Source organism: Meriones unguiculatus, chromosome 2, assembly GCF_030254825.1.
Source record: "Meriones unguiculatus strain TT.TT164.6M chromosome 2, Bangor_MerUng_6.1, whole genome shotgun sequence".
Lineage (NCBI taxonomy): Eukaryota > Metazoa > Chordata > Mammalia > Rodentia > Muridae > Meriones > Meriones unguiculatus.
In genome coordinates, this window is record NC_083350.1 from 25,551,692 (window position 1) to 25,577,581 (window position 25,890).

Sequence of the window (25,890 nt, forward strand, 5' to 3'; positions counted from 1 at the left end):
CACGCTCCCCTCCCAGCCCGCGTCTCCTCCCCCTCGGCTCGCCTGCTCCCTGGCGTGACTCGGCACTCACGGCGCGGGGAGGACACGTCGTGGTTGCCGCTCCCGTCCAGGCCCCGGCCTCCCGCAGCCTCTCTCCGGCCTCTCTCGGGCCTTCCCGTTAAGTTTTGAAGGCGGAAGCGTCGTGGCCGCCCTGCCGGGCTCTCTGCGAGGATGGTTGGAGTGAAGCCGGTCGGGAGCGATCCAGATTTCCAGCCGGAGCTGAGCGGAGCGGGCTCCAGACTTGCTGTGGTCAAGTTCACCATGAGAGGGTAAGGCTGAGGCTGGACCCTGTCGGCCTTCCTCCGTGGGTCCCTGTTCTCCCATCCTTCCCCGCCCCCATCTTCCGGGTCCCAGTTCTCCTGTCTTGTGCTCTGGAATGTCCGGTGGTGACTACAGCCCAGGCCGCTGCCCGGATTAGGCCTCGGCTCTGGAGTGCGGGTCTCAGATGTGCACAGGGGGCTTCCAGGCGGGCGCCGAGGCCACCTGGCGGGTCCCACCGCTCAGGACGAGCCTGCCCGCCGAGTTTAAATTCACAGATGTACTCTGCTCTTGGGGGCGGCCCGCGACACTTTCCAGCTTGTAGGAGTCTCTACCTCTACCTGCGCTCGTCCCTGGCTTTTGAGAGAGCCAACCATCATTTGCATTTTAGTATCCCTGAAAGCTTAGTTTCCAAACACTTTGATTTCTCTTCACTTGCATTTCTGCAAAGCCTTTGAAAGATCCAGATGAAGGTGTCCATCTAGTCCGAATAACGTGTGATCTTAAAGCGTAGTTTCTGCATTTTGAATTAAGTTAAATGTTGTGAAAAATGCTTTTTTTTATGTGCATAACATGTTTGTTTCATGCTTGATTTTGTCTTAGGCTTCTCTGTGTATACAGATTACACAGTTTAGTATGCACATGCCACCGGTTAGACGGACCTCTCTGTGTTTGACGAAATACTTAATGATTTGAGATGGAAAGATGTTAACCGTTCTTCGGATAAAATCAAAATGTAAAGGACGGAAAGCTGGAAGATTGCTTATTGGGCGTGTAATAATGTTCGTGTCTGTAAATTGGAACTAGGCCTTACGGGCCAAAACTCTGAGTGTATTTATAGATCTCTTGAATGTAGCCGGACTTAGCAAAAAAACAAAAAAGATTTGGAAATCTTCATTTGACCACCAGGCATTTTTCACTCCTAAACAAGCTGAGAGGGATTTACTCCCAATACTACTGTTTATGTCAAGGCTTACTTGCCCATGTAATGGTGTGTGTTTGTTTTTTTTTAAAGTGAGAGAAAAATTCATAGATTCTAGCACAAGGTTAGGTAAATATTGAGTATATGAATGTAGTTAGCTTTAGAGGTCCGGGTCCAAATAGAGAAGAAAACTAGTTGTAAGGGCTGTTGTTGGTGTCGGTTTTGTTTGGGGGCCAGTCTCCTATGGAACTGAAAGGGCAAAATAAATTGATTTAATAGAGCACCCATGTGATACGATACTTTTACTAAAGTAAAAGGGTTAGGCTGTGTCATATGTATTAAGGCATGTCTCAAACGAATGCCCGAATTCTAGAAAGTGTCTGTCTTCTCAGCTTTAGCCATTTGTCATGTTTACAGCTTTTATACTAGAATACCTGCAGGCTTGTTGACTAGACTACAGTGGAAGAGAGAATAGATAGCTTCAATGGGAATCTCATCTTTAGTTCATCCTTGTAATTCTAGTTAATGGGAGCTTTTACAATTTTGTCACTCAGTGACTTTATTTCCTCCTTTACCATACCAGAGATGGAATGATAAGTAGTTATTGATTGATGTGAGAAAGGTGGAGAATCATTGTTGTTGACAAAACTTTTCTGTTAGCAGTATGGAGTCATTTTTAGTATACCTGTAGGGACTGATTGGTAAAGAGCTAGATTGCTTGTTATGAAATTTTTTTTGTTTTGTTTTGTTTTTCAAGACAGGGTTTTTGTGTGTAATCCTGGAACTGGATCTGTAGACCAGGCTGGCCTGCCACTCTCTCCCTCCCAAGTGCTGTGATTAAAGGTGTGAGCCACTACCACCTGACTCTTATTAAAATGTTTTAATGGAATGAACATTATATTTCCTTTGTTAAAAACTTAAGGCAAGTAAGTGCTTATAGTTAGAGAACATTTTTAGTTTAAAAGACCAGTTAGGTAACATTTATACATCTAGTAATGTTGTGTTTGTTTACCCTTGACGTTCTTTTTTATTTTTTAAATGTCTTTGACATTCTTTTAACATGTGCAATCAAGACATTCTTGTCTGAAGTCATTGCTGATATAACTGGCCTTATTTATACCTGGTGACCTGCAAATGACTGTGTCCAATAAAGTCTTGTCAGAAACTGCTCAGGGAAAGTTAATGTTACCTCATATGAGGGCATAGTTTTCTCACGTACCTGATTCTTCACTTCAACCAATGCACTTTAAGCTAAATTGCATATGACTTATTGACCACTGCGGTAAGTTAATTTTCATCAAGCAGTGTGTAGATAGCTTTGTTCAAGAATCTTCAACAGCTCTTCAGAATATGTACAGGGCCTTTGAACAAACACTCTATGAGTTAGACCCCAAGATCTGTTGTTCTTTTTATAGTAAAATGTATATGACATAAAATTAATGACTTTAGCATCTCAAAAATAATTTTTATAGCTCAGGCCAGCCTCAGACTTGTGATTCTCCTGCCTTAGCCTTCTGAATGCTGAATTATAGGTATGTACCACCACATGGAGTCATTTTAGCAATTTCACAGAGTATAATTCAGGGGTGTTAACTACATTCACATTATCGTGTCATCATTTCCTTTATTTTCTAAGATAGCTCTATCATTCCATGAAGAAACTGTACTTGTTAAGTAGTAATACCCTATGCTCATTTTTCTACAACAAAACTGTTAGATCCCGCTGTCCCCATATCCACTCCTGTCCCTGGTAGTGTCTATCATACTTTGTGTCTCTAGAATTTGTTTGTTATAGGTACCTTATATGTATGAAACTTATAGGTGAATGTCTGCTGCCTTTTTTTTTTTTTCCTTAGTCATTTCACTTAGTGTGTTTTCAAGGTTCATCTCTTGTATAGGATGTCTCAGGAATCATTCTTTATGGTCACTTGTGTTTACTTTTAGCAGTTAATGAACACTACTACTATGGACACTGGCATATTACATCTTTTTCAGTCTCTGCTTTAATTCTTTTTTTGATAAGGATTGCTTTGAATACATTAACTACGGTTCTTTCTGCATTATAATTTTAAGGCTATCAATAATCCAGTTTACTCTCATGTTTTTCTGGCAAGATGAGAATATTAATCTATTCATACTATTTAAGAGATTGAATTTTATATGTTAAATATTTATTTTGGTAAGATTTCTAAAATAACTGTTTACAAATAGTTGCATCTTAAGTATGGCCAGATACATTTAGTAGTTGTCAACAGTACGGTTTTATTGTTTTGGTTTGTGGTTTGTGGCTATACTAAGTTACAAGAATGTACAGTTTCTTCTCTATTAGTATAATATGAATGATTTTTATCTTGAAATGGTGAGTATTTTTCAGTAAGTCGAGCTTTCCTTTTATATACAGTTTACTCTGTGTTTTATTTTCTTAAATCAGGCCTTATTTTGTAGTTGATTAGGTATTGTAGTTACCATTCAAGGAGGATGCTAGTGTTGTATGTGAGGATGTTGAACTCCAGTAGTATGTTAGTATATTACTAACATGTGCAGTGTATTGATTACATATTACAAAATTGCTAAGGACTGGAAGTAGCTTACCAAAATAAGATAGCCCAGGAGTCTGGAGGACTAGACAGATAAACATCTATTTCTAAGTGATGTAGAAGAAGTGATGAAGACCTAGGAGTAAAGTTTGAATTGGAAGTTTTTATTTGTTTGTTTTGGTGGGGACTTTGGTGACTAACATTCATGAAGACCCAAATTACTAAATATGTAGCTTGATAAATTTTCCAAGTGACCACATTTGTATAACTAACACCAAGTATAAGAAACACTTGGTTATTAACAACCCCAAATTCTTGCATCCTTGGGCTTCTTCCCTTCACTTTTGGATTCTGACACTGTTAGTTTTGCCTTAACTTAAACCATATTAAAATAGAATTATATTTTGTAATCTTGCTCCCTTTCAAGAGGATATAGTTTTTTTAAAAGTGTGTACTGTATAGTATATGACCATTGCTTTATAAAGAAAAGCAACTAAACTGGAGATCTGTGGTGGACTTTTGGGAACAGTAGTTAAAGAGTCAAGGTCTAGGACATTATTCTTGGAAGTTTCGATATTTTGGCTGGGGATTGAGTCCAGGGTCTCCCACATGCAGGGAAAATGTTCTGCTACTGGACTTTTTCCCTAGTCCTGTTCTTGGCAGTTGTAAAACTTTAAATGAGGCGACAAGAATTTAATATCTTTCTGAATTCTGTAATGAAGCAGGTGGCCAGAGTTTATTTTATTAATAGAGTTTAATTATTAGGATAGTTGTATTTTATGGGATTTACAGAACCAGTTATGGATATGGCTGTTATAACAACTATAATACGTTTAGAAATGGTCTGCATGAAAGTTATCTCCTATGGAAAAATAAGCCTTTTGAAATAAGATTTTAGAAAGTGCATACATTTCTTTTATCTAGGTTTGTATATATGTTTATACAAGCCTTGTTCAAGACAAGAACACTGCCTGTTGTAGAGGCAAGGGAAAAGAATTATAAAGTTCCTCAGTGTCTTTTAATATTAGAGCTGTAAGGAAAATTTTCACTTATTACTAAAAACTCAGTAGCTCTTTTTAAGAGAATTGGATTGGATTTTTGACTTTTCTGTGGACCTTCTAAGTAGGGTGTTGGATTTTTGAACTGCTTATTTAACTTTTGGCCCTCAGGTCTTTTTGATTTTTTTTTTTTTGAGATTTTTTTTTTTTTTTTTTTTTGAGATGGGCCTCTCTTTTATGTAGCCCTGGCTGTCCTGAAACTTTCTGTGTAGACCAAGCTGGCCTCCAACTTGCAGAGATCAGCCCCCTTCTGCCTCCTCAGTGCTGGGATGCAAAGTGTATGCCACCACATCTGGTCATAATTTACCTTTTAATTATTTATTTACATTTAATATTATCAGTATGATTTGAGCCTGTCGTTTGCTACATTTCTCATTGCTGTATTTTTTATTATTTTGGCTATTTATATGGATTATTAAATATCTTTGATTCTACTATTTCATAAGTTTTATGAATTTTAAAATTATTTTACATAGTGCTTCAAATGTTCTTCTTTCCAATAGTCTCAACTATTAGGCTGCTAAAAAATGCTCATGTTTCAGCGATGCCTAAATTTTTATGTAGACAAGCTGGCCTTAACTCACAGAAATCGCCTACCTCTGTCTCCAGAGTACTGGCATTAAAGTCATGAACTACCACAAAGAGCCTTGTTCTTCAGGCTTTTGGTTTGTTTGTTTGTTTGTTTTTGTTGTTGTTGTTTGTTTGTTTTGAGACAGGGTTTCTCTGTGTAGCTAGCCTTGGCTGTCCTGAACTCTCTTTGTTGACCCGGCTGGCCTGGAGCTCACAGATATCTGCCTGTTTCTGCCCCTTGAGTCCTGGGATTATAGGCATGTGCCACCAAGCCAGGCATTCTTCAGTTCTTAGTAGGTAATTGTGTTAGGTTACATTGGTTTTATTTTATTTTATTTTAGTTTTTTTTTTTTTTTTTTTCGAGACAGGGCTTCTCTGTGTAGCCTTGGCTGTTCTGGACTTGCTTTGTAGATTAGGCTGGCCTGCCTGTGCCTCCTGAGTGGCATGTGCCACCACTGCTGGGCTTAGTTTTATTTTATTTTCTCTTTCTGTTTTGAGAATTTTATGCATAAGTAGTTTAGTTACAGCATTTCTACTCTTTTTCCTCACTTTCAACCTCTCATTTTACTCACTTCCCTTCTAATTTATGACCTCTTCATTACTGTTTATATATAAATATATATATATACACATACATACACACAAATTTATGCATATATGTATAAAAAGAACTCCAACTAGTACTTTAAAAGAAGACAAACAGAAAGAACACTTCCAAACTCCTGTGAAGCCAGTATTATTCTAATACCAAAATCAGATAAAGACAAAATAACAAAAACTAACAGGCCATTATTATTCCCTGGTGAAGACACAGAATTTTTTTCATAAAATACTTGCAAACAAGGTATATACTGATGAAATAATTAATTACAATCAGGTTGGCTTTATCCTTGATTTTCAGGAATGGTTCAACATATGTAAGTCAAGAAACATACCACATAATATAAGTGAAATTAAAGACAAAATTATATGATCAGATCAGTAGATCCAGAAAAGGCACTATGATAAAATCCATTATGCCTTTGGAAAAAGTCCTGGAGAGAGTAGGACTGGTACGAACAGAGCTCAACATAATAAAGGCATATGGCAAACCCATGGCCAATATCTTGGTGAATGAAGAAAAATCCCATTTAAATCAAGGAATGGGACAGGATTGTCCACTGTCCCTTCTCCTTTTCAATGTAGTATTTCAACTAAAAGAAGGAAATGAATGAGATGCAAATGGGAAAAAATCAAAGTTATTCCTTTTGCAGATGATACAGTATTATATATGAGACCCTCAAAATTCCATTAGTTACGTCAGTTTAGATGTTTAGTCTTGTTGATTTGCTTCTTTAGTGCATAGCTCTTTTAAGCTTGTTTTCTGTACTCTTTCAAAAAGACCTAAAATCCTGCTTGCATGTCTATTTTATATATTGTACTAAATCTAAACTTTAAGTCAAAGAGATTTGAGGCAGAAAAGTAATTTTCCCCACCTATTTTATTTCCCCTGGACTAGATGATTTGTGGGCTGCTTTGCAACAAATTAAAAAACAAACCCTGACCTTATTTATTTATCTAAATTGATGTTGTTAGTCAAGGTCTTTCTAGGAGAAAAACATAGTTTGACATTTGCTCATCCGGGATATGTAGTAGCTCTGAAGGGTTTTCTAGCTGCTTGTTCATATTTGCTAGCCATAGAAAATTTTCATTAATCAAATAATCAATAGTGAATTGGACCAAGGACTTTACACATTTTCCACCACTGAAGTTTGTTAACCTTTGAGGGCTAATGGTAGAGGGAAACAATTTGAATGGCTGTAATGTGAAAGAAGGCCTATGTGTGTCTCTGTAGTAATGTGCTTTGATTTTTGACAGGTTAGATTTTGAAGTAGATATTTGCATGATGATACTGTTTGATGAAGTTGGTTTAGTTACAGGATGTTTAACACCAATTAGCTCATGCACGATAGGTAAGTAGATAAATGATGATAGATAAATAGACAGAAACTATCAATATAACATGGACTTAGTAGTTCCCAAAAATTATTTGCTAGGCTGAATGTGCTAGTGTATACCTTTAAACCTAGCAGTAGGAAGGCAAATGAATTCAAGTCCAGCCAGGGAATTCCAGGCTAGCCAGACCTACTAACACCCTCTCTCAAAACAGTGCCTTTTCTTTATTTATTTACTACTCTTTATGTGTCTGTGGTGTGTAATCATGGGCACAAATGCTGTGCAGAGCTCTTTCTCCATGTCTACTTTATATAGATTCTGGGGCTGGAACATAGGCTTCCAGGCTTGTTTAGGAAGGGCCCCTGCTGGGTGTACTCACCAACTCCCCTTTGTGGTGGCTAATCTGACTTTTTTACCCACTAGGTAGTGACAAGAAAAAAAATAGAAATAAAACTTGCATCTGGAAACAGAAAACACCACACTTACATAGGCAGTTCTTGTTTAGGTTTAAGAAAGTTGAAGTTAATAAAACTAAATTTGTTTTAGTTGTATCTAGTACCTGTTCCCTAGAAAGGTTGTAGTTTCTTCTGCAATTTTTGTTAGTAAAAAGCCCTAATGTTGATTTTTAAAAGTTTATCAGATACATTCTGGTATATCAGTCCTTTGTGATGTTTAAAAAATTTTTTTTTCTTCCAAATTTTTGAGTTTCTGTTATATGTATTGCTTTACATTTATGTGTGCAGTTTATCTGGAGTTGGTCATGTGTATTCAGTGAGATTCTTTTCTTTTTTTTTTAACGTGAATATCCATTTGAATATCCAGACCTACCACTGTAAAGAACATTCTTTCTCCAGTGCTTGGCGTATTAACATTTTTTATAAATCAGATGGTTATATGTAGTGGTTCTGCTTCATGATTTTTCTTCTTTGTTCCTTAGCCAGTTTGTTTGTCCCTGATAGATTGTTTATCTTTTATCTGAAATGCATGGAATCAGAGTGTTTTCAGCTTTGAGAGTTGGAGTTTGAAATAGTAAATGTAAACTTTACCAGTTATATCTATCAAATCTGAACATTTGAAATTCAGAATGTTTTGATATACACACCTTTTTAGTGCTGGTATGATATCCAGTTTTGGGGTTTAGGATCATTTTGAATTTTGAAAGTTTTCAGATAACATGTTTCACCTATTGTATTGTGTGTTATTAGTTAATAAAGCTTTATGATAGGTCTTGATATTTGGTGCATATGTGTGTGTTTAGCTTTGAACCTCAGCTTAGGTTGTCTTTGGGTTTTCCCCCTGTTAAATTTGTTAGTTTCATTTTTAAAAATCAGGATTGTATATTAATCCTAAACAGGAGGATTGATTTCTTGACAACAGTGACTTTTTAAAAATTTATAAACATTTCCCTTTATTTATTTTCCTTCCATGAGAACAACGTGGAAAGATTTCACAATCTTAAGTCTGAGACCTAATAGCATTTGTACTCATTAAGGCAAATGACCTAGGTGAATATACTAGAGTCCCTAAGGCCAAGAATATCAGTTTGCCTTGTTTTCTTAACTTGATAAAAATGCTTTTATCACATAAGTTAGTACAGTCTTTGTATTATTTTACTACATACAGCTGTTTTTCTCACAGGTGTGGACCATGTTTGAGGATTGCCCCAGCATTCAGCTCTATGAGTAATAAGTATCCACAGGCAGTTTTCTTGGAAGTAGATGTACATCAGTGCCAGGTAAGGCTGAAAAGTCTTCTTCTTCCTCCTCCTCCTCCTCCTCCTCCTCCTCCTCCTCCTCCTCCTCCTCCTCCTCCCCGTCTTCTTCGTATTATTATTCTTTTTTCCCCCGTGAAACAGATCCAAATTCAATACTTATATTGCTTGTAATATCTTTATTCACACAGTATTTATTCTTTAGAAGACAGGAAAACATTATGATTATTTTAAATGCCATTTTGATTACATTGGTTAGGAAAGCATATTATTTCAGTTTTTTTATGAGGTGAAATTAATACAATGTCGTTACCATAATAGGTTACCTGGTAGTTTCACATCTTCTGCTGAGGCATTGGTTAATTGATCATAAAGTTATAGCAGAACATTTTGATCAATTTGATCATTTTATAATCTTACCTTCAAAGTTACATGTCCACCCTCCCTCCAAAGTGGTTATACTTTGTACATTGTTAAGAACAGACTATGAAAGTTCAGTTTCTTCTCATTCTTAATACTGCTTTTTTGTTTTACCTGTTGCAATAAAAGTAGATTCAATTTGTATTTCCCTGATTGCCCAAATTTCACGTTAAGTACCTCATTTGTCAAGTTCCCGATTTCAAGAGTTTTTTTTTTGTTTTGTTTTGTTTGTTTTTTACCCGAAGAAAAATTACTTACTTGCAATGCTTGTTACATATTTGAGAATTATGGAAGTGTTTTGTCTAGTATGTTCTGCAGATGTTTTTTCCCAATCTGTGAACTGTCTTTTACTTTTCTAGTGGTAGGAGAAACTTTGCAGTTACTTATTTGAGGCTCGGTGCTATAGCTATATCAACCTGGTGATTGTAGTGTGATGGTTGTATGGCAGTTTTGTATTTGCATATACAGAGTAAAGAAATACACTGCAGAATGCATTTTTCATATGCTAAATATGAGTCTTAGTTCTAAGAAGCAGTTCTGTAGTCCTGCAACTCCTTTTTCTGAATGTGGGCAAACTTAAGACTAATACATGGTTTGTATAAAGTGTTTTAGAAATTGGGTGTGTAATCTGACGTTACAAATTTTAGTTTTGTTTACTTACATTAAATATTAATAGGATGGTATCACTGACCCAAGCTTTACATTCTCTAAATTTTTCTGTGTGTGTGTGTGTGTGTGTGTGTGTGTGTGTGTGTATGAGTGATCTGTATATTCTGCATATGCCTGGGGTCTGTAGAGATGACAAGACGGCATTGGAGTTGCCTTGTGGGTGTTGGGAATCAAACCTGGGTTCTCTGGAAGAGTAACCAATGAGTCACCTCTCCAACCTGAAGCTTTACTATTTTTAAAGTACATTGTACTTTTATTTAATTGTGGTAGGGGCCACCCACCATGATCTGTGTGGACAGATCATATTGATTCTGATTTAACAGAGGGCAGCCTGTTGATTCTCTCTGTGTCCTGGAGATTGAACTTGGGGTTCAGGCTTGCCACCAAGAGCCTTTATCTACTGAGCCATTACTCCAACCTCACTCTGAAAGTGATCTCCTGGAAGCTGAGTTCTCCGATATTTTTTTATCCTGAGATGTAAATATAAATTGAGATGCCCTAAAAGTATGAAATATGTTCTGGATTTTGAAGATTTATGAAAGAAAAATATGTCATTTATTATTGTTGAATATGCTGAACATGCATATATTATCTTCACTAAAATATTGTGTTGACTTTACTTACTTTAATATTTTTATTATGCATACCAGAAAATGTAAAATCACATGTATACATGTATAGCTCACACAGGGTCTTACATTTTTTGAACAAAGGTAGTGCTGTTGTAATAGTCACTTGTGAAATTTAGAGAAGATATGCCTTGGTTTCCTTTTTGCTTTTGTTTTCTTTGAATGATACATTTTCTGTATCTCTTCATACAGAATTTACGTATGTGAGAAGACAGATTTACTTTGCTGGTTTTTAAATCTTCATCATGAAAATTTTAAACAGTGTTGTTCTGGTTATTAATTTCTATTCAGTATTAAGTTGTAGAGCTAGAACAAAATTTAATAAGATAGCTATTATTTTTATGATGACCTGAAATCAGTTCTGTAAGAGTAGAAATTATATGAGGATGACTTTTTTTTTTTTTTTTTAAGAGAAAAGACATTGTCTTGTTATTTTTGTTGTTGCTGTTTTTATTTTTAAATAGGTTGTATAGACTGGCTCCCCCCCCACTTTTTTTTTCGGATAGTTACTTTTTCTTAGCAGCAGTGATTTGTATTGATTCATTTCTTGTTTTTGTTTTCTTTTGAAACAGTTTTATTTAGCTCTGGTTGGCCTCAAACTCAAGAGATCTGTCTGCCTCTGCCTCCCAAATGCTGGAATTAAAAGTCTGTATTACGATGCCCAGCCTTTGGTTATTACTTTTTAAAATATTTATAGTGTGTAATTAGAAAGCACAATTCAATTTCTGTATTAAAAGGTAATTGTTTTGTTAGATAAAGTATATTACAATGAAGCTAATCTTTTAAAACACCAAAACAAAGCTGTGTGTGGGTGATATAGCAGTGTCTCCATAGGACCTCCTTCTAAATGTCTGCCCTTCAAGTTTTTTTCCATTTGTGTATTTAATGTGCGTGGATATTTTGTTTGCCTGCATGACTGAGTAGGACGTGAGTGCCTGGGTCCTGCAGAGGCCAGATGAGAACACGGATCTTCTGGAACCTCAGTCGTACAGGTGGTTGTGAACTGCCTTCTGGGTGCTAGAAGTAAATTGAACTTGGGTCCACTGGAAGAGCATCCAGCACTTGTAACCACTGAGCCTTACCTTTAGCCCAGTCTGTTCTCCTAAATAACAGTTAGGAGTATGTTAATTTATGTTTCTGGTGAGGACTTGTGATGTTTTAATTTGTTTAAAGTTATAGAATGAAAAATCAAAATGGTATTAATATTTGTTTTAATTTTTAACACTTTAATTTGCTGATTTTAGGGAACAGCTGCGACCAACAATATATCAGCAACACCTACATTTTTGTTTTTTCGAAACAAAGTGAGAATTGATCAGTATCAAGGAGCAGATGCTGTGGGACTAGAAGAAAAAATCAAGCAGCACTTAGAAAATGATCCTGGAAGCAATGAGGACACAGACATTCCAAAAGGCTATGTACGTCATCAGAAGAGTAAAAGCAATATCTTAAATTTGGTGTTATTTGATTGAAATGAAATTTAGTATTTTATTTCTTACGAATTCAGAATACTTTCAAGTGAGCATTTTTTCAAACTAAAATGGACTATTGAGTTTTGTCTGTTACAACCTTAAATCTCCATTGAGTATTATTTTCCCTAAATTTCTTATGCTAAATTTCTTTGTCACTTAAGACTGTTTTCTAACCTGTTGAATAGCCATATACAATGCTTGCCCCCTTCTGTGAGGGGAGAGTGTGACATTGAAAAATATTTCTCATTTTCATAGTTTTGTACAATGGCTTGAGTTTTAATGTACTGAATCCCCATGTTACTTAACTTTCTTTAGTCCAGTTTTGTTTGGGTTAGAATCAGATGTAACTTTCATATTGAGTGTATTTTAACAGTAAGCCACTTTTTTTTTCTTTTTTTTTTAAATTAAGACTAAGATGAGGTGGCACATGCCTTTAATCCCAGTACTCGGGAGGCAGAGGCAAGTGGATCTCTGAGTTCAAGGCCAGCTTGGTCTATAGAGCAAAACCAGGACAGCCAGGCAGCCAGGGCTGTTAAACAGAGAAACCCTATCTCAAACCAAACAACAACAAAAAGATTCAAGAACTCAAAGACCAAAGACTCAAAGGATAATATTTTGAAGCTACATAGTATGAATAATGCAATTGTGCATCATTTGAGATTATTCAGGAAGGAAGCAAAGTTCAGAAGTAGTACTTCATGGTGCTGCACTTGTTTCTCAAGTTGTAGCCAATACATTAAAAAACAGATGAATGTTTTCCTGTCTGTAACTGGTCAGGTGGACATGAGTGCATGTTTTGTGTGTGTATCTTTGTCGGTGAGTATATGTAACATGATAATAGCATTGTTTTTTTTTCTTTAATCTGTACACTTAGTGTTTATTTAAAATAACACCCAATCAGAAAGTGTAAACTGTTGTTTGAGTTGGGATTGATAATTACTGAACTAGGTCATTATATCCGTCTTACTGGTGTGTCGATTACTGAAACAAGTTTTGTGAAAGAGAAGCCATCCAAGCATGAAGACTAGAAAACAAGTTTCTAATTTGTGTCCCCAAACATATTATGTAGGAAAGGATAAAGTTCTGAAGCATGGGAAACAGTGATTGGAAGAAAGAGAAGATTACATAACTGGTGGCTTCTGCATGTAGTTACATTTTGCGGTTTCATAGTGCATATGTTCAGAACAAAGAAGTTCCTGGGACGTTTGCCCAGCTGCAGTGTCAGTGGTCTCAGCTGCCTTGACCTAAAGAGAAAGCCTCCAAATTAAAAAGAAGAAAGAAAGAAAAAAAAAACTACTTAGGCAACTGTGCTCTTATAACCTGTTGTTATCTATAGCTAAGCTAGTGGGATCCTACTAATGTGGCAGTTCCCTGCCAACACTATCACCTTGACCTTAATCCTTATAGTGCCTGGACCTGACGGAGGTTGTGTTGATCTGAGACTTCATTCTGTCCAGCCTAGGATCGTCCCTGGGTCAGGCTTTAAGTATTTCACAGGAAGCCATTCACTCTATAAAACTTGTTAAGCACTGTTAAGAATGAGGAAAGTCTAGGAAAATGCTGTCATGAAAAGGACTCAGTCTTTGTTATGAAGGGAGAAGGGAGCCTGTCGGGGGGTTTAGTAGAGTCAAGAAGTTAAGGTACAGACTATTGCTCAGGGTGGATGGGTTAGGCTGCTGATGCTTGTTAGCTTGTGTTGTCAGTTTGGGGTTTGCCCTCTCATGAAGTCCTAGAGTCAGAGGTCTTAACTGTTTTGATGGTTTGGGCATTTTATTTGTTTGTTTGCTTTTGCGTGTGTGGTTTAGTTTTGTTTGAGCTGGGCTCTCATGTATACCTAGGTTGGCCTCAAACTCTGTGCTTCTTCCCAAGTGCCAGGTTGCAAGTGTCTTGGGTCCTTCAGAGAGGCTTCTGGGCTACCAGGAAATACATATTCACATACATATTTAAATACATATTTAAGCTCTTTGTAGTAAATGTCCTGGGAAATTCTAAGGCCTACAAATTGGGTTTCTGATACCTTGCTATATAGGGTAAGCCTAGATTTAGTTTTAATATTAGTGAATAGGTTTCAGTCAAAAATTCAATTAAAAAGATCACTAAAAAAATTTTCAGTAACTTCAGTAATTTCTTCAAAATCGTCCCAATTTAGAAAGAAGCATAGATCTAAGTCTTTTACATTTTTTTTATGCTGAAGCCAGATGTTTTGCCTAAGGCCTTGATTTCTTTTGTTTCAGATGGATTTAATGCCTTTTATTAACAAAGCTGGTTGTGAATGCCTTAATGAAAGTGATGAGCATGGCTTTGACAACTGTTTACGAAAAGACACGTCTTTCTTGGAATCTGACTGTGATGAGCAGGTAATTCAGCTTATATTAAGGCTGGTAGGGACTGTCACTATTTATATGTACTCTTATTTCTTTGTAGTGTTCTTGTCTCATGGCTTATCTCTCTCTTCCAGATGACCATTTCTGGCCTTTTTTTGTTCAAGTCTCATGGCTTATGTCTTCCTTTTCCAGATGATCATTTTGTCTTTTTATAGTTCTCACTTTCTTTGACTCCTGTCCCATCGCTGTCCAGATCCATATGCTCTCTGTGTTGTGTGTGAACTGCCATATGCCCTAAAGAACATTGCAGAACTCATGGTTGGCCCCACTGCTAGTTAGTCATGACCATACTTGGTCACTTTTTTTATACTGCTTTCTGTTTTTCCACCCAGATAGTTTGTGTCTGAGCAGAAGGGACTGGTTAGATAAAAAACTGGTCTTGAGTGTAAGACTGTCTCCAGAAGAGTGTGGTGGGCACACGCCTATAATCCCAGCACTTGGAAAGCAGAGGCAGGTGAATTCTGTGAGTTAAAACCCGGTGTCAAAACAACAACAACAGAACCCCAGAAGACTGTCTCCTTAATCCCAGATAAAAACAAACTGCTTTCTTCTCTTCCCTGCGTTGCTCTTGTTGCTCTTGCTACTGAGAAAGTAGGGCAACTCTCAATCACACCATCTTTGTCTTTTGGGTATTACTTTCCTTAATACACTGTGTGGCCTTATTTCCTGTTCTACCTGGTCACAAAAGTTTATAAAGTCTGTATCTGAATGTTTGTTCCTCCTCCTCGTAAAAACTAGTGGCTCTTTATTGGCTCTAGGATGTCTTGCTGACCTGATGTGTTTCTAGCTTTCCCACTCACCTGCTTTTCACCAGCATTTCAGCTCTTCACATGCTGTACTTGCTATGTTTTGACACACTATTGAGTCAGGTATAAAAAGTAAGTGGTGTAACCAGAGGAAATAGCTGTTTTCTTAGACCACAATGTGATTTTGAAATAATAACTCGAAATGCTTTTTTCTAAATAGAGTTACCTTATTACAGCTTCAGGATTGTGATTCATATTGTATGTCTGTGTATACTTGCCTAAAACCGTGACAGTGTAGATGGTAGTATTGTCTACAGCTTTGCTGAAATCTTATATAAGGGGAAGTTTTTTATACAGGGTAGGAGTATAGTTCTGAACAAATACTGTTATGGATGGACAAAGGTTAATGAATAACTTAGAGCTTCTGAGAAACTCCAGCCAGCATTGGTGTCTTAATTCCCTGAAGTGGCCTTCTAGAGAAATTGAGAATGAAGTTTTGAAAACTGTAATGACTTAGCTCTTAGTACCTTCCCTCCCTTTTCTCTCTCACTACTCAGAGCATTGTACACTGAGCTACAGTCCTGGTCCCGAGAGTCCTGTTTTCTGTATTTTAGATCACAGTTCATGTGAGGGTTAGTCTGGATGCATACTATATTGCCTTCCAGTAGTCAGGCAGTATGGCTGAGTACTTCACATACTAGAAAGATGTGTGTTGCATAGTCAAATTTAGAACTTATTTATTTCACTTGGGAATTTTGTTTCATTTGTGGGAATATAGGTTACTTGTCAGTTCATAGGACACATCTTAGCTTCCTTTTTTGTAAAATTTTATACATACGGGTATTTTGTCTGTGTTTATGTCTGTGGGTCACATGCATGCCTGGTACCCTCGGGGGTGTGAGAAGAGGGTGTTGGATCTGGAGTTACAGGTGGCTGTGAACAACCATGTGGTGCTGGGAATTGAATGTGAGTCCTCTGAAAGAGCTAATGCTCTTAAATGCTGAGCCATCTCTCCAGCCCCAGATCTTAAATTCTTATATGTAATTTTAGTAAACTTACTAAATTATTTTTTTCTGCCATTCTTATTTATAAGTAATTGGGGATGGCAATTCTTAATTGCCAAACTAATTTTCAGCTTTCAGAATCTCTATATTGAAGTTGTTTTGTTAGATGAACTAGTATTACGCCAACTTTATTTTACCTCCCCGTAGCCATTTTGTGTACTCATCATGTTAACAAACCCTTTACCATTTTCCCCACAGCTACTTATTACTGTGGCATTCAACCAACCTGTTAAGCTTTATTCCATGAAATTTCAAGGACCAGATAATGGTGAGTAAAGGAAAAAAAAAATCTGACTTTCTTTTTTATTAATCTTGTTTGTTTACATTTAAAACTTTTTATCAAGCAGAGGTAGATCTTTATGTGTTGTTCACAGAAGACTATAAATGGCCAGGTAATGTGGGATTAATTAACTAAACAAAAAAAATGTTTGTTTCTCCTTAATTTATAAAGTACTGATTCCTCCCATTTCTGTCATCTTTTAGAATCAAAATTGTTTTCAAACTGTTCTTGTTCAGGATGATAGGCATGAGGCTCCAAGTCATGGTTTTTGGGCATTATTATAATGACCGTAGATAGCAATATGGCTTTACAGACTTGGGTTATGTTTCATATAATGAAGTGGATTTTTTTTTCCTTATCTTTTTTTTTCCCCCTGTTACTGTTGATGTTTTTTAGAGAAAAAGGAGTCAACTGAGGGGCTTTGTTTGATTTCTTTTTTTTCTTTAACTGATTGACAGAAACAACCAAGGCTTTGTTTGTTTGCTTGCTTGTTTTTTGAGATAGAATCTCTCTTTATAGCCCTTGACGTCCTAGAATTTCCTTTGTAGACCAGGAGCACAAGAGATCTAACTACCTCTGCCTTCTGAGATCTGGGACTAAAGGCTTGTGCCATATGCCTGGCCAACGGTTTGTTTAATAATTGCTTATTGGGGTTGGGGATTTAACTCAGTGGTAGAGCGCTTGCTAGGCCTGGGTTCCGTCCTCAGCTCTGGGAAAAACAAAAAGACAAAATAATTACTTAATTTGCTAAACATTTTCATATGTTAATCATTTTTCAATAGTAAAATTTTATGAATTACTGTATAAGTAAACTATAGAAATTAGTACTGTTTAATCAGCCACATACAAGTTTTAAATTGATGCTGGCATTGAAAGAGTTAAGTAGTATAATCATGGGCATATTCCTTACGTAATAATAACCAAGAAAAATAAAATCTGGTAATTTTATGATTAATTTCTTTTTGGATAAATGTTAATGCTAATAATGTTTTCTTCCTAGATAACAAAATATATAAGTTGTAGGTAACCATAGGACTTAGTATGTTGTTTTTTATGAAAGATTGTTGACTTGCATATACTATCAGATTCCATTGCCACCTTCCATATAGCTCCTTGTTGATAGTGCTGTATTTATTGTAGTGTAGCTTTTCTTTTTGTTTTAAGACAGAATCTGACTATGTAGCTGGCTTAGAGCTTGCTGTGTATATCTCCCCACCTTTGCCTGCCAAGGTGTGCCCCACTACATGCAACTCATAGTACGTCTTTTGCTCTTGAGGGTGGAGACCTGTTTATGTCCACATGGGTACATGCTTTTTCTTATTCCTAATGTAGAGGACAACTAGACTAAGAAGATACCAGCAAATGAGTGTTGGGGAGATTGGCCGTCAGTATGTTCTGATTAAGCTTTAGTTGGAGGCTTTTGAAGATATGTTGGTTGGTGTGTGTCAGTACATATGTGGGCCTACACAGGTTTCTCTATAAGATACATTTGATGATAAAGGAAAAGTATAGTGTGTGTTTAGTTTTTAGCACTTCATATTTTTTTAAACCATTTTATAGGTCAGGGTCCTAAATATGTAAAAATTTTTATCAACCTACCCCGATCTATGGATTTTGAGGAGGCAGAAAGGAGTGAGCCAACTCAAGCTCTGGACCTGACAGAAGATGACATTAAAGAAGACGGCATTGTTCCTCTTCGTTACGTTAAATTTCAGAATGTTAACAGTGTAACTGTGAGTAGCACTTCATTGATATATTGTCCTCTCCTTGTGGGCAGCACTGTTGTCTTCTGTGTTCTAAATGATTTTTCTTTAAAATTTTCATTCAATTTTTAATAATTTGTTTTTAGTTTATGTGCATTTGTGTTTTGCTTGCATGTATGCCTGTGTGAGTGAGGGTGTCAGATCCCCTAGATCTGGAGTAACAGACAGTTGTTAGCTGCCATGTGGGTGCTGGCAATTGAACCCAGGTCCTCAGGAAGAGCAGCCAGTGCCCTTAACCATTGAACCATCTCTCCAGCCCCTTTAATTTTTTTTTTTTTTTGAGTAGAATTTGTCCAGTAAAGTTGAGAAATGGAGGTTGGTTCATGGATTTATTAGTTCTAGAGCATTTACACGTACATTGGAATTATTTATGTATACTCTGTCACAACTGGCGACGAGTACTGGTGCCTGTGTGAAAATACTGTTTTAATTTTCTAGAATGTAGTCTCTCAATGTAGTTACTGTGGTATTACTAAAACTGGCTTTTAAACTTTTTTTTTTTGAGACAGAATCTCACTCTGTAGTCCAGTTGGCCTGTTAATTTACTGTATACCCGGGCTCATAATGGCTTGAACTCACAACAGTCCTTCTGTCTCAACTTTCCAAGTTCTGGGGATTATAGGCATGAGCTTTATCTTTTTGAAAAAGATAATGTAGTCTGTAAGGAATTTAATTATGACTTCTCTGTACAGTCACACTGAACCATGAACATGAGCATGGTGAGCATCTGGCCAGGGAATCTCTGGAGAAGAAGGTGGGGATTTCAGTGCAGACAGGCAACAGGCAGTCTTTAGGACTCTAGTGTAAGTGTAATATAATTTTGATTAATTCTCAAAAAGGATGGAAGATACTTTTATTAAGAAAGCAAACAGATTAAAGCATGCTCATGAAAAATAGATTACAATTATAAATGTAATTTGTGGGTTTTTTTGTAGTTATTTGTTCAGTCTAATCAAGGTGAAGAAGAGACAACGAGAATTTCATATTTTACTTTCATTGGTACTCCAGTCCAAGCGACAAATATGAATGACTTCAAACGAGTAAGTTTGTTCAAATGATATTTTATATCTTAGTTGTCATCGTTTTTAAACATAAAGATTCAAAACTGTGTCTCATAAAAGGTTAAGTGAAGGCACTGTTGAGATACTCAACTGAAAGAAGAGTTTAGTAAATATTACTGTTAACTGGTAAAATAAATATTAGTGAATGACATCTGAGTAAGAATGGTAGTCTGAGTCCAGAAAATGCTGAGGAATAATAGAGAAATTATAGTTAAATTACTTGAAAGGCAGAATAAGATTTGTAAGGACTTTGCTGATAAATATGAAAATGTATTTACAATGACTTGAATAATTTCATTATGAAAGAATAAATTTTAGCACATGGCCACATTATAACTTTCTAAGCACACTGTATGTCCTGGAAGGATACTTTCCACAAATATGTTTAAAGTGATTGTGCAAGTTTTCTCGTATTTTTATAAATTCATCTGTATTTTTGAAGGATGCAGCCCAAGGTTTTCATGGAGCTTACTGGGTACCCAGAACTTTCAGGAATGAGGGTCAGCCTCTTGTACTTTCTGGGGCAGCTTCTTACTGGGAACAGTTGTGTGGGTGACTTTTAAATACACAAACCCAGATCATAGAGGTGCCACTGAAAGCCTTTCATTGCCAAACTTGCAATATGCCAACAGTACAGGAAACATTGGCCACAGTGCTGCTCATGGCTATGCTTGGCCAGTGGTCTAGGACTTGGGATGAGTTAATTTCCTTAGGACTGCCAGTTCATGGCGGTTCCCAGCACACTTTATGCAGGGAATTGTTTTATGGAATTAGAATATCCTGAGAAGTCTATTTTTGGTGATATCTATAATACATATTTTTGCCAGTTATTTTTCAGTTTCTTCTTACTATTTCATAGCATAAGTTTTGGGAGCTGTATGAATAAGTGATTATGTACTTAGCTCATATGTATATGATGCTTAATCAGAAGAAGCAGGTATCAAGCAGCTTCATTTTATCCAGTGGGATGTATTTTTCTGGGAAAATATATAAGCAACAAAGATGTTTGGCTCTCTGCTCTTCTGTCTTGGATTGGATTGACTTAGCTTTAACTGTTCCTTGTATAGTTTGTTACCAGCTTAGTTCATTTGTAAGATTTATTACTGTGTATCTGGTTAGTCTTTTTCTACCATGAGGTTTTGCCTCAGTATCCTATTTATTCTCTTCTGCATTTTTACCAGTCAGCTGTTGAGTTGTAATTTTTCCCGTCTGCTTTAGTAACTGTCCTAAGTAGTAGTCTCACATCCGTCTAGCTGTTTAGTCTTTTCTCGTTGATAGTCAAAGCTGCTTTTGAAGAGTGTGCTTGCTTGAGAGTATTTGTTTTATTTAATTTGTTTAAATTATGGGAAAGTAGCACTTCTTAACTTTTCAGTCTTGGTTATCATTTAAAATATGAAAGATGATTGAGGATCAAGAAGAGTTTTTCTTAACATACTTAGTAAAAAGTATCTGGGAATCCAGGTATATTGGCTCATACCTGTAATTTCAGTACTTGGGAAGTTGAGGTAGTATGATTACTGCCACATTTGAGGCCTTTCTAGGTGTCAGGTAAGATTCAAAAAGTTTAATCAGAAAAAAAAATAATTACTTTCAAAAGTTTCTAGTTCTTTGTCTAGGTGTTAGACCCTGCACAGTATTCTTCCTCCTCCATTAACAGGTCCATTGATTTTGCTGTTGTTCCTATCTTATTTATACAGCTAGTTCTAGGACAGACTTTCACAGCAGAGATATTCTGGCTCTTGAGACTCTTTCTGTCCCTCCCTTCCATGGTGTTCCCTCAGCCAGAGACGCAGGAGCTGTGGCGTAGCTGTGATAGCCACTGAGATGGTTCCCCATGGTCCATTGATTTCTACATTGTGTCTAGTTGTGTTTTCTGTGATGGTTTCCATTTTCTGTAAGGAAAAGCTTTGATGAGGTGTGATAGTCTCACTTACCTGTGGATGGAAGGATAAGATTTAGAATGGTGCTCTAGCAAAGTGTCAATAATAGATTTTTTTTTTTTTTCTAAAATCCATCGCCTCTCTAGCCCTGGAAAGCTGTGTAAGTTCCAGTTAGATAGCTGTTGGTTGCCACCAACCTGCAATTGCCACTTCCTGCACCTTTATGCATATCTTGCCTTGTAGGTACTTGTGGTTCAGAGATGTTGCAGCTGATAGGGCTGATGAATTGCATCCTTCCCTTGATAGTTTTCATAGTATTTTCTGGAATCATGAAGGAGGCTTTCAGGTCAGCTCCAGCTCAAGTCATTCTGTCATTTGAGTCATGTCTTCTCTGTGTGGTTTTCAGCAGTAGGGTCTAACCTTCAACCCCAGGCAACCAAAGGCAGCATTAGAAATCTATATTGTTTGGGGAGTCACTTGGACAATGCTGACCAAGCCTTCAAAAGTTTCATTTCTTTTTGTTAGTCTATGGTTCTGGGAAGCATTGTTGGCCAAGTAGCTTAACTTTGTTTAAGGTAGGTAGGTAGGTGTGCACACGTGCACATGTTCAGATGCATGTTTATACATGTTGACATATAATTTATATGTGTGTTTATGTGTAATACATACAATTTTATATGTGTAATTATATGCATAATTTTAGGCAAATATAAAATATGATTTCTTCAGACAGTGTCAAACTACCTTGATGTTTTTTTCCCTCCTCCTGTATTGATCTCACTCCTCCCCATTTGAAGCCCTCTCCCATTTCCCACTTCATATTACCTGTGTCCTGTTATTTTCTCTCAAGCTCCACCTCCACTCCCGCCCTACGGTCCCTTTATACTTTTGTTTCTGTGGTTACTCCATGTTGTCTGTTCACATCTGAAGATTTGGTGTAGGAACCACAGAAGAGAGAGAATGTAGAATTTGGATAGAGGAAACCATAGTGATTAGGTACCCTGGATAGAATGGAAACATTGAAACACAGACATGAGAACATAAAGGTGCAGAATTCATTCAATGAAAAGTCAAATGGGACACTTCTCTTCCTTTATGATGTAATTAGTCTGATATTAAGAGGCTCTGTGTTGTATTTTTTAAATTTTCAAAATGTATTTGGTGTGTATTCAGTGAAGGTAGATTTGATAACTTTTGTAGTGGAGAGAGAGCTACACAAAATGGTGTAATGGATCACAAATTAGTGAGTGTAAAGATTTTCAGTGTATATTCTTCTGTTGTGTGAGTTATGTGTAGATGATTTTAGTTTTCAGCATGGCACTGACCTCCCCTTACATCACTAAGTGACAGAAGCTCAGGTAATACTGATTCCTCTTGGTTGTGGATAGCTCTTTCAGATGACTTTGCATGCTGTTGCAGCCTTCTAGGTTCATTTTTAGACCTGCTAAAAAACAGTAAACCTTCTGTTTGTTTTGGCTCTCGAAGGCTTTGTGCATACTTTGGCTATTTTCTGTAAATGCATTCTTCATGGTAGCATGAAAAGCTTGCAATTTTAATTAGGAGTAAATATATTCTTTGCTAAAATAGGCTTTTCACATAGTTTGCTTTATATTAAAATACAGGTGTGCAAAAGTGAGAAAATTGGGGCTTTTGCCTCTTAGAGAACAAGGTGCATGTTAAAAATAGACCATGTTTTTAATCACTTTTTATAAAAACAGACTTTTCTAAACTGGCCATTTACCACATATGCTATTTTTATAACATTTCTATTTGTTTATTTTTCAGCTTTTTTAATACAACTCAATGAACTAAAACCAGAAGATTTTTTTTTTAATGAAGTAATATAGACTTGTCTCATTGTACTCCTTTCCTTGCTTCATTGCTCATCTGTCACCTACCTGCTCTCACCCTCCCTATTTCTCAATTGTTGCCGTGAGATTTCTTCAGCTTCAGCATCTGGATCAGCCTTCTTGTTACCTATATTGCCTCAACCACCTCTTACTTCAGATCTCATCCCACTCATGACTCAGTTGGCCCTTTATTTTGCTTGCGATTAGGTGCCTTCATTTTCTTACCGTACTGTGTTGCTCACAAAGCAGTGTTGTTTTTGTTTCTTTTTTTTTAACCTTCTGCTATTTCCTAGTTTAATTTTGTTCAATATTTTGAGAAGTAATTTTGAAGTAAAACTTAAATTGTTATAAATGCTTTCAAATTTAGTTGAGTAATATTTTTATCCATTTTAAAGTTTTCTATTTTAGCAAGAGAATTGTTTGGAAACTACAAGTTTGTTTGCTTGTTTTTTTGTTTTTTAACTAGAGCTAGTGTTACATACTTTTTAGGTTTTAGCTGCAATTTGTGAGTTTTCACATTGGAACATTAGCCTCAAAATCTTTTTGTGGTTGTATTCTCCCATGCTTTCTCAAGTGAACTCAAGGCCAGTTGAAGGACATATGGACTAAACAACAGGCTGGGTTAAATACTAATGCAGAAGATCAATGGATTCTTTACTGAATGAAAGTTTTTAACATCTAATTTTGATGTACCTAGACTTTGGTTTGTCTTGGGTGTAACATGAATTAAGACAGAATGAAAGAGCTTTATGTTTGGGGTAAGAATCTGCATGGAATGCTGAATTTCTTCTTTTTTTACAGAGAATACATATTGGCAAGTTGAGAGTTGTCAGCCTGTGAAACAGTATGCAGACTTGTATCTTCTACTGTATCACATCTTCTAAACTTGTTTTAATATTGTTTTCCTTTGCTTAATCTAATAGCTCCATGTTTTGCATTTCCTAAGTAATACAGTGATCAATAATGTTGTATTGTGTTATCAGCTAAACTCATTTGTGGCACAGGTGGTACCATCTCCCCTGCATTCTGGTGTATTTTAAAGCCCTGTTTTTCTTACTCTTGTCCACTTTTTTCTGATGCTATTATCCTTCTGAGTTATTTCTACCATAGTTTGCATGGACCAAAGAGGAGTTTCTTTAAAAGTTGTTCTGCATTGAGTGAAAAAACAAACTACAACAAAAACTCAAAAACATTATCTTTCTGTGGTTGATAATTCTCACGGGAAAGTGTTTTAAGATATATTTTCATGAATGACATTGTCCCAGCTATTTTCTGTTATAGACAGACATGTATTAATGACTTGTAGACACTACTATTAAGAACCGAATCACTTTGAAATAAGAAACTTATATTTGTACATGTACATATAGATCTTTATTATAAAGGGGGTTTCTTTTGACATGCTTTGAGAATATATTAACTAATGACAGACTGTTCTTTAGATAAATTACTTTAGAACACAGAGCTAGCAGAACCTGTTTTCATGACATACTGATAGATACCCGGTTTCCCTTTTTTTTTGGGGGGGTGGCAGGTGGTGCTCTGACATTTATAGGAACCAGGGCAGTTTCACCTTCAGGACCAGATAGGCTTTTAATCACTCAGATGCAAGATTTATTTTAACATTTTTTACAGACCATTTCTAGCAGCCAGGGATTTTTAAAAGCTGGAAAAGAAGTCATCATTTTCAGTCTGTTTTGCATGTTTACATACTGAAGGAAAAGTCTAGAAACTCATCAGTGGGTATGATGACATAAATTTGGTGTAGTACTCTTTTAAATATAGGTTATTTTGTAATTGACATTTGATTTCTAATTGCCTAAAACTAGTATACCAAAAATGTTTTACTCATATAACATTTTTTTTTTTTTTATTAACGTCTCTAAACTGCCAACCTGGTTTGGAAAATTACAATGCTTTTTAAGATGGGGGGAAACCAAAAATAGCCTGCATGTGTTTAATTCTTTGTGTCTAGGGGGAAGGAATGTCAGTTTGCTGCCACAATAAAAGCACATTGCATGCAAAAAGATTCAAGGATAAAAATTAATATCAGGACAAAAGGACCAAAGTAATTTTGAAGTTATTACCATGTTAGTATTTAAAAAAAACAAACAAACATGTATCTGAATCATTAAGTTGTACATAAATTTTTTTTTTCTTTTTATTTTTTTCTAGGTAGTTGGCAAAAAAGGGGAAAGCCATTAGGGTACAAAAGACACTGGAAGACTTACTGCAGTCAGATTTGCAGCTCCTGGATAATTGCTTGATTCTCTTCGGAAACTGTTAATCTTTTATTTGTTGCCATTACCAATAAATCATTGCTTTTGTTCAGATGGTATCACTAGTGTTTCTATTGTAATCTTCATGTATGCAGTTGTAAATAAAAGTCACTACTTTTGCCAACCTTAAATTTTATTACTCTATATAAATGCATCCTCTTTTTTTTTTAATTTGAAAATTGGCTGACGTTTTGTTTTAGAAGAGGTGTGTCTGATATCCCATTGACTAAGAGCTAGTCTGTCTCCAGAGGAACAGAAGGGTACAGGAATTAGGAGCACTGTCTACTACACACGTGGAGTGTTTTTAATGCATGGATATGGAATAGCTAACCATTCAAATACGCAATGACTTGTTTATCAAAA

The 25,890-nt window shown here is 36.3% G+C and overlaps 1 protein-coding gene across 1 annotated transcript; it reads left to right on the forward strand.

Annotated features, from left to right (window-relative positions):
- Txnl1 (thioredoxin like 1) lies at positions 1-25,658 on the forward strand. Its single transcript, XM_021657887.2, has 8 exons — positions 1-308; positions 8,958-9,054; positions 11,993-12,166; positions 14,455-14,577; positions 16,613-16,682; positions 18,255-18,427; positions 19,393-19,497; positions 25,424-25,658. Exons 1-8 carry the CDS (start codon positions 211-213, stop codon positions 25,451-25,453), a joined length of 870 nt encoding a protein of 289 aa, XP_021513562.1. The 5' UTR covers positions 1-210; the 3' UTR covers positions 25,454-25,658.
- The last annotated feature ends 232 nt before the right edge of the window (positions 25,659-25,890 follow it).